The sequence below is a fragment of the Macrobrachium nipponense genome, chromosome 3 (genome assembly GCF_015104395.2).
Source record: "Macrobrachium nipponense isolate FS-2020 chromosome 3, ASM1510439v2, whole genome shotgun sequence".
Taxonomy (NCBI): domain Eukaryota; kingdom Metazoa; phylum Arthropoda; class Malacostraca; order Decapoda; family Palaemonidae; genus Macrobrachium; species Macrobrachium nipponense.
The window spans coordinates 4,590,711-4,605,435 of NC_087202.1; the positions used below are offsets into that span (position 1 = coordinate 4,590,711).

A 14,725-nucleotide genomic window follows, 5' to 3' on the forward strand; every position below is an offset into this window, starting at 1 on the left:
ATTAGCTTCCTCAAAAATACAATGCGCAACTGGAATACAATACCTACAAGCTCTGGAATAAGGTTAGCAGAGGTTAATATCAGGAGAGGGATCTTCCAGGGCGACTCACTGTCCCCACTACTCTTCGTAGTAGCCATGATTCCCATGACAAAAGTACTGCAGAAGATGGATGCTGGGTACCAACTCAAGAAAAGTGACAACAGAATTAACCATCTGATGTTCATGGACGACACCAAGCTGTATGGTAAGAGCATCAAGGAAATAGACACCCTAATCCAGACTGTAAGGATTGTATCTGGGGACATAAGGATGGAGTTTGGAATAGAAAAATGCGCCTTAGTCAACATACAAAAGGGCAAAGTAACAAGAACTGAAGGGATAAAGCTACCAGATGGGAACAACTTCAAAAACATAAATGAGACAGGATACAAATACCTGGGAATAATAAAAGAGGGGATATAAAACACCAAGAGATGAAGGACAGGATCAGGAGAGAATATATACAGAGGCTCAAGGTGATACTCAAGTCAAAACTCAACGCCGGAAATATGATAAAAGCCATAAACACATGGGTAGTGCCAGTAATCAGATACAGCACAAGAATAGTGGAATGGACGAAGGCAGAACTAAGCACACACCAAATAGCAAATACGGACAGACTGTACATAACACGAAAGGAAGGAGGGAGGGGACTACTAAGCATAGAGGACTGTGTCAACATCGAGAACAGAGCACTGGGGCAATATCTGAAAACCAGTGAAGACGAGTGGCTCAAGAGTGCATTGGAAGGACTGATAAAAGTAGACGAAGACCCACAAATATACGGAGACAGGAGAATGACAAACAGAACAGAGGAATGGCACAATAAACCAATGCACGGACAATACATGAGACAGACTAAAGAACTAGCCAGCGATGACACATGGCAATGGTTACTAAGGGGAGAGCTCAAGAAGGAAACTGAAGGAATGATAACAGCGGCAGAAGATCAGGCCCTAAGAACCAGATATGTTTAAAGAACGATAGATGGAAATAACATCTCTCCGATATGTAGGAAGTGCAATACGAAAAATGAAACAATAAATCAAATAGCAAGCAAATGCCCGGTACTTGCACAGAACCAGTACAAAAAGAAGCATGATTCAGTGGCAAAAGCCCTCTACTGGAGCCTGTGCAAGAAACATCAGCTACCTTGCAGTAATAAGTGGTACGAGCACCGACCTGAAGGTGTGATAGAAAGCGATCAGGCAAAGATCCTCTGGGACTTTGGTATCAGAACAGATAGGGTGATACGTACAAATAGACCAGACGTGACGTTGATTGGCATAATCCAGAGGAAAGTATCACTCATTGATGTCGCAATACCATGGGACACCAGAGTTGAAGAGAAAGAAAGGGAAAAAATGGATAAGTATGAAGACCTGAGAATAGAAATAAGAAGGATATGGGATATGCCAGTGGAAATTGTATCCATAATCATAGGAACTCTAGGCACTGAAAAGGAATCTGGAAAAATTAGAGGCTGAAGTAGCTCAGGACTCATGCAGAAGAGTGTGATCCTAGAAACGGCGCACATTGTAAGAAAAGTGATGGATCCTAAGGAGGCAGGATGCAACCCGGAACCCACACCATAAATACCACCCAGTCGAATTGGAGGACTGTGATAGACCCCCCCCCCCAAAAAAAAAAAAAAAAAAAAAAAACAAAAAAAAAAAAAAAAAAAAATTATATAATGCTAATAATAAATATCCGTTGTATGAAAAACAGGAATTTTATCCTAATCACTTGGGAGGTCCGTACAGTACTGACTTTTAATATCTGTGAATATCAAATCAGTTTCATAAAAAAATAACGTGATAATGTGAAGAGAATCCTTTGAAGGTAGAATTTTTTTTAAATAAACTAACATAATAGAAGAATTTTTTGTGCCACTTACTGTGAACATTCTCTGCAGATAGCTTTAAAATATGGGCGAATAAACTCTTTTTCTTATGAATTGTAAGTTTTCAGAGGTAAACTAACGGAGGGATGAAAATGGGATAAAGATGTCACCTGATTACCGATCTCTTATATCGGGAAAGCACAAATGAAATCGACAATGCTTTCATGATTTTTACGGTAATTTCTACTTATAAAAGCAACTCTACAATTTTGTCTTGATTTTATCGCACGTGAACAAGTGATAATGGATTTCGTACCGATCAAATGAAACCATCACAGTCCTTCCATCTCTTTCTTGAGAATGGAATTGATGAGGCAGAAGCGCAGGATAGAAATAGATGGAAACGACTCATCGGAAACGGCGACCCCATATGAAAATGGGAACCAGCTGGGAAGAAGAAGAAGAATAAGAAGAAGAAGAAGAAGAAGAAATGAAAACATTACAGTAAGTCACTCGACCATTCATCACTGCCCCACTGACCAAGAAAACTAACCTGTGTCGAGACGAATCCTCCCTGTCCATTGTGATAAGTTGATATAAGCTTGGCAATATCCGACGCCCAGTTAGTGTAAGATCCAGGATTTTCATTCAGCATGGCCAGAAGGAGGTAGGCGGCAGCTTCAACCGTCAGAGCCTGAGACAGACCTGGACTTCCTGATGTCAAACTGTTGTACACATCTGAAATGAGTGTAGCAGCAGCGCTGCTGTCGCCCGCCAAAGAGAGAGCGTATGCCGTCAGGGCCTTGATGTAGGTGCTGTTGCTCGTAGTGGCTGTGGTGATGCAAGCGACGGCGTTTGCTATGACCTGGGGGTCCACTGTCAGATTCCCTTCCATGAGAGATATGAGGACGTAGGCCGTGAGAGGCGCGAGCGACGCTGCTGAACCATCGACACCTCCCTGAAAGTGTATGCACAGTCTTAAGTATATCTTAGTTTTACCAGACCACTGAGCTGGCTAACAGCTCTCCCAGGGATGGCCAGGGATGGCCAGAAGGATTAGATATTTTTACGTGGCTAGGAACCTTTTGGTCACCTAGCAACGGGACCTACAGCTTATTGTGGGATCCGAACCACATTATATCGAGAAATGAATTTCTATCACCATAAATAAATTCCTCTGATTCCGCGTTGCCCGACAGACCACCGGACTGGTAGCCGTGTGCAAAAACCACTCGTCCAATGAGGAACTTGCGCAGTCATAATTATTTTACCTTAATTGCAGGGCGTCCATTTCCTCCCAAAAGCAATATGTAAATCACTTCGAAGATGTATTATTCCTGTTTCTTTTGCTAAAAGTTCCTCGTTGGACGGGTTGGTTATGCGCTTGCCTACTGCATTGGTAGTCGTGAGTTCGATTCCCGACTCTGCTAACGCGGAACCAGAGGAAATTATTTCTGTTGATTATAAATTCATTTATCGATATAATGCAGTTCGGATCCCACAATAAGCTGTAGGTCCCGTTGCTAGGTAACCAATTGGATCCTAGCCACGTGAAAATATCTAATCGTTCGGGCCAGGCCTACTAGGAGAGCTGTTAATCAGCTAGGTGGCCTGGTTAAACTTAAGATATGCTTAACTTTTAACTGGAAATAAACTAAAAAGGAAAACTCTTAAAAATGAAATCAGGTACGTACAGCAAGAACAGTTTAGATTTAATATTATTTTTTTTTTTTCTTTTCAATTAAATTTAATATATTTTTTAAAACTAGATTTCATATATATATATATATATATATATATATATATATATATATATATATATTATAAACTTATATGTGTATGTATATTTGTATATACATATATGAATATATATATATGTATACGCATTAAGCTACAAATGTCCTTTAATATCTAATTCACTCTACCTCAGAATTGATATATTTTCTTATAGGTTAACTGAAGGGGAATTTTTAGTTGATATCAACTAAAAAGGACATTTGTAGTTTAATGCGTATAAATGAATCCCGGTGATGTGATCAAGCTCATATATGTATACATATGTATAGATATTTTTTTTTCTCCCGAAATTTTTCGGGCCAGCCCTGTAGGAGTCAAGCATGACTCATTAGGCTGGTTAATCTCCTTCCTTTAATAATGATAATAACAGCAACAACATGAACCTTGAGGTCATTCAACGCTAAATGAGGCAAGATAGTAAAATGCTGTGATAATAGAAAGTCTGAAAGATACAAACGATCCAGAATAACTTGACAGAAATGCCAAGCAAATGACTTACCTGCATGTCGCTGTGAATCACAAAGCCGACAGATTGGAAGCAGCCGTCCTTGTTTTGAAGCGACAGTAGCCAAGTTTTGGATGAAAGGAGGAGATTTTTATCCACCTGGTTGGAGATAGTTGATTATTATTATTATTATTATTATTATTATTATTATTATTATTATTATTATTATTATTATTATTAAGTACAGGGTCAAGATCGGTGTATATATATTTCAATTTTACAGACAAGTTATGATATCATAGTCATCAAAGTCATTAACGATTCTCTCTCTCTCTCTCTCTCTCTCTTCCTCTCTCTCTCTCTCTCTCTCGCTCTCTCTTTCTTGCAGCGAGCTTTCGTCTTAAGCTGCCACTTAAGCTGCTAGTCATCCTCTACACCGATCTTGACCCTATTATTATTATTGTTTTTTTCTCTCTCTCTCTCTCTCTCTCTCTCTATCACAGTCCTCCAATTCGACTGGGTGGTAGTTATAGTGTGGGGTTCCGGGTTGCATCCTGCCTCCTTAGGAGTCCATCACTTTTCTTACTATGTGCGCCGTTTCTAGGATCACACTCTTCTGCATGAGTCCTGGAGCTACTTCAGCCTCTAGTTTTTCTAGATTCCTTTTCAGGGATCTTGGGATCGTACCTAGTGCTCCTATGATTATGGGTACGATTTCCACTGGCATATCCCATATCCTTCGTATTTCTATTTTCAGATCTTGATACTTATCCACTTTTTCCCTCTCTTTCTATTCAACTTTGGTGTCCCATGGTATTGCGACATCAATAAGTGATACTTTCTTCTTGATTTTGTCAATCAACGTCACGTCTGGTCTATTTGCACGTATCACCCTATCTGTTCTGATACCATAGTCCCAGAGGTTCTTTGCCTGATCGCTTTCTATCAGTCCTTCAGGTTGGTGTTCGTACCACTTTTTACTGCAAGGTAGCTGATGTTTCTTGCACAGGCTCCAGTGGAGGGCTTTTGCCACTGAATCATGCCTCTTTTTGTTACTGGTTCTGTGCAAGTGCCGGACATTCGCTTGCTATGTGGTTTATGGTTTCAATTTTCGTATTGCACTTCCTACATATGGGAGAGATGTTATTTCCATCTATCGTTCTTTGAACATATCTGGTTCTTAGGGCCTGATCTTGTGCCGCTGTTGTCATTCCTTCAGTTTCCTTCTTGAGCTCTCCCCTCTGTAGCCATTGCCACGTGTCATCGCTGGCTAGTTCTTTAGTCTGTCTCATGTATTGTCCGTGCATTGGTTTATTGTGCCAGTCCTCTGTTCTGTTTGTCATTCTCCTGTCTCTGTATATTTGTGGGTCTTCGTCTACTTTTATTAGTCCTTCTTCCCATGCACTCTTTAGCCACTCGTCTTCACTGGTTTTCAGATATTGCCCCAGTGCTCTGTTCTCGATGTTGACGCAGTCCTCTATGCTTCGTTGTCCTCTCCCTCCTTCCTTTCGTGTTATGTATAGTCTGTCCGTATTTGCTCTTGGGTGTAGTGTTTTGTGTATTGTCATATGTTTCCTGAATTTCTGATCTATGCTGCGGAGATCTACCTTCGTCCATCCCACTATTCCTACGCTGTATCTGATTACTGGCACTGCCCATGTGTTTATGGCTTTTATCATATTTCCGTCGTTGAGTTTTGACTTGAGTATCGCCTTGAGTCTCTGCATATATTCTTTCCTGATCGTGTCCTTCATCTCTTGGTGTTTTATATCCCCTCCTTCCATTATTCCCAGGTATTTGTATCCAGTCTCATCTATGTGTTTGATGTTGCTCCCATCTGGGTATCTTTATCCCTTCAGTTCTTGTTACTTTGCCCTTATGTATGTTGACTAAGGCGCATTTTTCTATTCCAAACTCCATCCTGATGTCCCCAGATACAATCCTTACAGTCTGGATTAGGGTATCTATTTCCTTGATGCTCTTACCATACAGCTTGATGTCGTCCATGAACATCAGATGGTTAATTCTGTTGCCTCTTTTCTTGAGTTGGTACCCGGCATCCATCTTCTGTTGTACTTTTGTCATGGGAATCATGGCTACTACGAAGAGTAGTGGGGACAGTGAGTCTCCCTGGAAGATCCCTCTCCTGATATTAACCTCTGCTAGTCTTATTCCAGAGCTTGTAAGTATTGTATTCCAGTTGCGCATTGTATTTTTGAGGAAGCTGATGATGTTTTCCTCTGCCCCATATATTTTCAGGCATTCTATTAGCCATGTGTGTGGTATGATGTTGAAGGCTTTCTTATAGTCTATCCATGCCATGCTTAGGTTGGTTTTCCTTCTCCTACTGTTCTTCATTACCATTTTTCCTATCAGGAGCTGGTCTTTTGTGCCCCTACACTTCCTTCTGCAGCCTTTCTGTTGGTGGGGGATGGTGTTTGTCTCCTCTAGGTAGTTTGTATAGCCTTTCACTGATGATACCTGTTAGTAACTTCCACATTATTGGTAGGCAGGTGATAGGCCTGTAGTTACTGGCTATATTTCCCTTACTCTTGTCTTTTTGTACTAAGGATGTCCTTCCTGTGGTCATCCATTTGCGTGCATGGTGATTTGAGATACGATGCTGGAGTTGTTCTGCTATTCGTGGGTGTAGGGCCTTGAAGTTTTTGAGCCAGTATCCATAGACTTCATCGGGACCTGGGGCTTTCCAGTTTTTATTATTATTATTATATTATTATTATTATTATTATTATTATTATTATTATTGTTGTTGTTGTTGTTGTTGTTGTTGTTCTTTGAGGTCCACAGTAATATACTGCTGGTAGCATTCAACAGAAGATGAACCCAGGAAAGGGTACGAAAGCTTTTATATAGATTTATAAAAATTTTACTGCTGCTACCATCAGTATATTATTGTGGACCTCAAAGAACATTACTTGTGCCCTCGTAATTGAGATTTCTACCCATTATTTATTATTATTATTATTATTATTATTATTATTATTATTATTATTATTATTATTATTATTATTATTATTATTATTATATTAATATATACAGTAGATGAAACCTATTCATGTGGAACAAGCCCACCATAGGGGCCACTGACTTGAAATTCAAGCTTCCAAAGAATATTATGTTGTTCATTAGGAAGAAGTGAGAGGAAGTAAAGGGAAATACAGAAAAAAGAGAAAAAAAATTCATAGATAGGTAAATAGAAAACTAGAAAAACGCTGGTTTAGTGATTTCAGGAGAACTTGGCAACCATCAAAATATGTTTCATTGTGGTATGTATAAATATATGTATATATATATATATATATATATATATATATATATATATATATATATATATATATATATATATATATATACATTGACATAATTGACTACTGTCATATTTTGTAGCCTGTGACTTCAAAAATGGAATATAAACATCTGGAAAGTTTTGTCTTTGTTACACTCGAGTAGTCTGTTGTGACGTTGAAACAAAATACTGTCAGCGGGTATATTAATACTCTCGTATGTATAATACTGCATTCCCATAGATGTTCATACTTATCCCGAGAGTCGTGTACGAGTCTGTGCATCCTATTTATAAAGCCATTTTGTTCTAAAATACCTTCCACCCCATCACTCTAAGACGTTGGATACTTATTATTGACATAAAGCTTCAACTAACTTATCACCTTTCACCCTTCGGTTGGATTCAAACCAGCGCAAGAGAATCAGCCTTCAGTCGCTGCCTATATATTTTTCATATTTCATAACTGAATCATGAAGTTATGGAATGTGATGAATGTCTAAATAAACGCAGCAGCCACGAAGGGAAAAGTGAAACACGGGGTGGTTTGTTACTTGGCCTTTCGAATTGCTGTCATTGACTTAGCAGACTGATAGCATTATAAAAATAAGTGTATGTGTGATTGTGTGTATCTTAGTGAGAGAGAAGAGAGAGAGGACGAGAGAGAGAGGTTAGTGTATGTATGTATGTCATAATAGTATGCAACGCGAATTCATAGAGTTTCTGTACTTACAGTGATGTAACTATCGGCTTGACTGAAGGACTTCAGCACGAATGCTGTGAGCCAAGTAGATCCTGAGGCGTCCGAATTACCAAATGCGCTGAAGGATCCGTCAGTGTGCTGGTAGAGTAGCTCTTGCTGGTAGCCTATAGGACAGAAATTGTATTTTATCGAATATATATATATATATATATAATATATATATATATATATATATTATATATATATATAATATATACAGTAAACTCCCATTATTCGCGGACTCACATATTTGTGGATTTTACTCTGATACGCATACCCCATTATTCGCAGAAAATTCAAGTATTTGTGGTATTTTTCTTGAGAAATATCCACAAATTCCTGTTTTTTATCAATTTCATCATAAAATGCACTTTTGTGATAAAGCTATTGAAAAAAAAACAGGTACAAACATTTTTAGTGGGTTTTATCGACTTTTAATTAACAAAATAGGCAGTTTTAAGCGTTTTTTTATATGGTTGATTCTATTGTTTGTGGGTTCTAGCTATTTATGGGGGTCTGGTATCCATCCCCTGCAAATACAGGGCGAACACTAGATATATACATATATACACATACGAAGATAAAATGCCCATAAAACACTAAGGTTGTATTTTCTGGAACATCTGCTTGAGAAGAGACTAAGGATTAACTAGTCAATGTCATCAGATTTTCAATGTCCTCCTGACAGGTTCATGTTGCAACCATCGATGGATTTTGGATAAGGGAAAATGAAAGGAATATACTGCAGAGGTCCTACTCACAACAGAGATAGATTTTAACAATAGAATAAAACTTCCTTATGACGAAGACATCCAAAAAGCTACAGAACACCTCAGGTCTAATATTCCTTTCATTTTCCATTATCCCAAATCCATCGGTAGTTCGCTCATTAACGTATGTACCTAAATCAAAGAGAAGAAGCTGGAGTTTACAACTGCATGCAGCAATTGTAATGAGATTTACGTTGGCGAGACGGGCAGATCCATCTCGCAAAGAGTAACAGAGCACAAAAGATCAGTGTGATTTGCATCACAGAGCTCGGGGATTTTCCTGCATATTAGGGGTAAAGGTCATACTATGAACTGGAGTGCGGCAGAGGTGGGAGTTAACAAGGCCAAAAAAGTACCAAGGAATAGTTTGATTCTCATCCTACCTGGGTCAACGGCCACCTGCATACCAACAGTCTTACCACACTTACATATGATTTTTATATATACACTTGTAAGACATCATTTGTCCATAGTTTACCAGTGATCAGGGTCACAGAAGGCAGTGCTCAAAATCTACAGCTGCAACATTCAAATAGTGATTTATGGGCATTTTATCGTTATATTATACTGCTGTATTACAGCAAAAGACATTCATACACATATACTGCAGCAGTAACTGATTTTACCTCTCCCTGCAAACCCACGACTTCTGAGTGGCATGCCGTGACCCAAACCACTATACCAGCCATACCAGGGTATATGGTACCAGTGTTGCAGAGAATCAAGTTCCACATTCTGCTGGAGGCTGGAGTTGTGCCAGATACCAAATATCTACTTCACTGTCGCTGTTTAGCTGGGATCATGCCCTATAGCTGGTAATGCCTCTCACCATAATGCAGTGTTTAAATTATGGAAGAATGCTACATTAATTGCCATGCACCACGGCCAGTTTTTCAGACTGCTGAAATGTAAATGATGTTCTTAAATCTAACCATTACCAGACATACCCTCACTAACAAAAGGAGTTGCTTACCTGTTTTCATGTAGTTCAGAAGCTGAGCCTCGACGCTGGGAGTGAGCTGACCTGACGATGCCAGGTACTGCATCACATATATGTTTGGGGCAAAGTTCAGCATATTTTGTTCACCACAACCATAAGGCATTCGGATCAGGTTTCCCAGGTTCTAGAAAAAGGTACAAATAAATCACTACAGGAACTGCTGATGGGTTAAGTGACAGGATTGGCATTGTCCAAGTTTTTAGATGTGATATTTATAGTAACAATCACTATACTGACTCCAGCAACTGGGAGGAATTCTTACCTCAAGGGTCGGTCCTAGGAGGTCAGCAGAAGCAGAGATGTAAATTTTATCAGAGCCGTTGACAGTCCCAGGATAACTTTCGACGGACCACGTAAAGGCGCTGTCATCTGCCCAAACAAATAAAAACCTACTTCAAGTAACCATCTTATGCAATGTTGATCTTATGTAAGGCACACGTTGCTAACAACAGAATAATGTATGTGTACAGGCAAGTGAATATTCTTGTAACTTCTCTTTACATTTTTGTTGTAGTACATATTATTTTCCACAATGAAATCTTCCAACAGTTCATCACTTACTGCCACATAAGTAATGCCCATGTGTCGATGCTTTAGTTATTCCTTCGAATTTCACTTTCAAAGGGCGAATGGTGGTGTCGCTGAAAGAAGGCAGATATTAGTATAATTAATACTGACATATATCTAAAACATTTCACATACCTGCCCAATAAGTTTTAGAATTATTCAGTCATTAAGTAAAATGTATCTATTTTGTTTTCAATGTATCGCATGAAGACAGAACGTCATTTAACATAGTTTGAGCCAAACTCGGCCAAATGAGACTGGAAGCCCAAATTCCTCTTCCCTTTTACCTCCTTTCGACGTCAACTATCCCACCGCAACTTCCGTCGGCAGTGTCTATGGAGGCACTGAAAGTGAGGTTGACGTCCCCGGCCTCCAGAGGCACCACCAAGAACTGCACCACTTCCTTTCCGCTGCTGGAGATGCAGGTCCTCGTCGAATATGTCGGGGACGTGTATTCGGGGCTTGGCAGCAACTTAACGGTCACCTAGTGTGTGAGGAATTCATTATCCGTTTATGTTAGCGTGGACTCTGTAGTGTGAGTGTTGATATATATTTACAAAGGACAGGCGTGTAACAGAATATCAATCATTTCTATTATAAATAAGAGCAAAACTGGCAGCTACAGGTCACTGAAAAGAAGAGTGAACCATTGACAGGAAAATCTTCCTGGGAGGAATGCAATTCCGTCCCTGGGATCCATCACTTACAGGCAGACTTTCGTTCAGGTAATTGAAGATGGAGACCAGGATGGGGACCTTCTCTTTCCTGCGGGCGGTGGCTGGGTGACTGAGGTCTAGGAAGAAGGGCACGAAGGAGGTGATGGAGGACTTGGGGCTCAGTCCGATGCCCAACTCTGGATGAAGGCAGACGGCCTCACCCACCCACGTCGTTACTGTGTCCGGAAGTTCGACCTCCTTGGCCGTCTCGCCACTCTCGCTGTGGACAGGGTCAGGAGGCGTTCGCAGTGCTTCAGTATAATGCTTATTCTAGTTGAGCAAATATTACATAAATACAGAAGCCTTTAAGGATGGGCAAAAGGCCTCCGTGATAGCAAAGAGAGAAATGAATAATGGTTCACACAGATTTTGGATAAAAATATCAGGGCTACCTGACACAGAAAATAAAGGTCTTTTGATAACTAAATAGTTATTGATTTTTTTTGCCTACAGAAATAATTCATTATAAATTCGAAAACTGTAACGTAATAAGAGAAATAGATTTGGATTGTTAGAAACAATTTCATAGGGTTTTTTGCAGCAAAGTTTGGTCATTATGACTAAGTAATGATAATAATAATACCTTCCATACGCATACAAGTTACTGTCACTTACACATACGGATATTTGACTAATCATGATTCATTATCACTTGCATTAGAGATAGACCATTTGTTTTTAGAGTAGAATAGCATGTAGAATTGAGGCCAAAAGCCAAGCGCTGGGACGTATGAGGTCACACTGTGCTGAAACTGAAATTGACAGTAAAAAGGTTTGAAAGGTGTAACAGGAGGAATACGCTGCTGTTGCAATATGAATCAAGTGTTAGGTGAAGGTGGAAAACAAGATGGAAGAAAGAGAATATGAACGGAGGTACAGTAAAAAAATGAAAGGGGGTTGTGACGGGAGGCTTAAGGAAGGGACGCTGCAAAGAACCTTAAGTAATGACTACATTGCACCACATGCGGCACACTGCCAGCACTATCCCCCTACAAGGCATTTGTTTTAGAGCTTAGGATATAGACCGAACTCAAACCTACCCAATAACAACGATTTCCCACAGCCACGTTTCGGGGAAGTAGGTCCTCTCCAGCTCCACTTTTTCCGGACTTACGGCTTTGTCCAATTCATCTGTATAATCAGGAGCTGGTGCGGGATCTCCACCGGGAGCTGTCGGGGCTGCTTCTAATACGCCTCCACCGTCACCGACACCCGGACCGTCAATGGCAGCTCCACCTCCACCTCCACCTCCACCCACATTATCATACTCAGCATCTAAAAAAAAGGACATTAGAAATTTCCATCGGGAGCTGGTGTGGGAGCTGTCAGGCCTGGTTCTAATACGCCTCCACCTCCACCTCCACCTCCACCCATACCGCCATTGGCAGCTCCAAATCCACCTCCACCTCCACCCACATTATCATAGCGTCTAGAAAAAAAGAAGGGCATTTGAAATTTCCATCGGGAGCTGCTGTGGGACCAGTCAGGGCTGGTTCTAATACGCTTTCACCTCCAACTCCATCTCCACCTCCACCTCCACCTCCACCCACATTATCATAGTCAGCGTCTATACACGAAGGACATTTGAATAGAATCGACATTGGTGTTAACATGAATATTCATCATAGTTTTTAGCGGAGGGGTGACTGTCAGGTAATAGCAGCGCCATCTATTGAGTGGTTTTGTCGGGTAATCTCAGCGCCATCTCTTGTTTGGTTAAATAATTGTTTGGTGATGGTGAGATGTAGTTCATTTATTTTTTTTAACTATCCTTGTTGGGTTTGGGTTTTCCCTAAGGTGAACTTCAAGTTTTCTTTCGCCCTTCATTTATCATGCTGGATAGCCCTCCTGACACCTACCACTACATATGAAGGTATTTATATTTTACATATAAGTAAACGAATAGTGTTAATGTTATTTAAACTTATGTTTTAGAATGGTTGAAAATAACTGTTGGGAGGTGATTGTAAAGTGATTTTGTTTAAGGATATTTGTGAATTGTTCACCTATTATTGAGGGGTTTAAATGTTAACAATACATGGTCTGATTTTATGTATTTTTCCAGGCTCCTACCCTTACATATATATATGATGATTTCGTATCTGGGGTTACTTTTGGCCTAGCCTCATAACTCGGACCAATTAACAACATTGACTTGTGCACCCATTTATTGATGTACTTTCGAAGCTTGTGACCTACCAACAGTGCTTAACCATCGCTTCAGATCTTCAACAAGAAGTAGTCATATTTGTTATCTCAAGGAACATATGTGGATCAGTTATGTATATAATTCATTTACTTCAAACTTACTAGATTTATTTGGCTAGGACTTAATTCTAAAATATATATCTTGTACATTCATGTATTTGTGTTCCCTCAGTGTAACTATTAACATAAATGTAAACAGATCATATCCTGCAAATAGTTGAGAATATAAAGAACCATCGACACTGACAAATCGATCATCAATTGCAAATTTCTCCCCCGGTTTGTTATGTATACTCCGAGGCCGAGTGAATTTTTAAACGGCATTTGTGGCTTGATGTTTGTGATACGAAAAATTTTACAGTGTATGTAAAAAAAAACTATACAAAATTATGTATATACACACATATATTTACATACATTGCTTACGTATGATGTGATGTCCAATCACAGATGAAGTTAACATCACGATTGGTTCAGCAAATATCTTGCGCATTAACTCCCAGCGTAAAGTAGTAGTAATTGTGGTTTATAAACACTCATGCCAAAGACAACGTGAGGAAGACCAAACCTAAACAGCCTTTGGAAAAGCACCTTATTAATTCAGCGCAAACGTTAAAATGATTAGGATGTTAACAGTCGGTAAGTAATGCAGTGATGGTCGGTAATCCTCGAACTGCAACTCCGGTTATTATTATTGATAATAATTATTCAGTAGGTGAAACCTATTCGTATGGAAGAAGCCCACCAAAGGGGCCACTGACATGAAATTCTTCAACAAAGCTTCCATTAAGAAGAAGTCAGAGGAAGTAAAGGGAATTACAGAAACAAGAGAATTCCACCTATTGAAAAAGAAACTATAAACGAGTAACTTGATAAATAAATAAAAGTGTTGAGCCAAACCTTCCCCATCACTCCTCGTCTCACTGGGTTCTGGATTTGGTCAACGAGGTGGTCTCCTCCCACCCCCACCCCCCCACCCCCATTCCCTCTGTGGTTGTGTCTTGTCACGACTAGAGATGGAACTGATATCCTTCACGTTCTAAATATTCCTTGTTCGAACTGTTCCCTTCAGATTTAATCAGTTATGTTAACACATGTGAAGCAAGAGACAATAAACTAAGTGTGAAAAGCAAAAGCAGATACTTACATTCATAATCGTAATGAAAATAATAGTACTGACACGGCCTTGTCTCCAGCGTCAGATCGCTTACAACATACACTCCGGCCTCCTACAAAAAATAAAGAAATGGAATCATAATAAACTGATAATGACATGTCTGATTAATTTTTTAAG

At 39.6% G+C, this 14,725-nt stretch overlaps 1 protein-coding gene across 1 annotated transcript in view; it reads right to left on the reverse strand.

Moving 5' to 3' along the window:
- The window catches only part of LOC135222118 (uncharacterized), an 83,156-nt gene that overhangs the window by 4,271 nt on the left and 64,160 nt on the right, over window positions 1–14,725 (reverse strand). Inside the window, 9 exon segments of the mRNA XM_064260288.1 lie at window positions 2,436–2,840; window positions 4,179–4,283; window positions 8,162–8,295; window positions 9,914–10,064; window positions 10,203–10,309; window positions 10,502–10,581; window positions 10,795–10,991; window positions 11,215–11,443; window positions 12,264–12,498. Coding sequence (XP_064116358.1) covers window positions 2,436–2,840; window positions 4,179–4,283; window positions 8,162–8,295; window positions 9,914–10,064; window positions 10,203–10,309; window positions 10,502–10,581; window positions 10,795–10,991; window positions 11,215–11,443; window positions 12,264–12,498 — 1,643 coding nt within the window.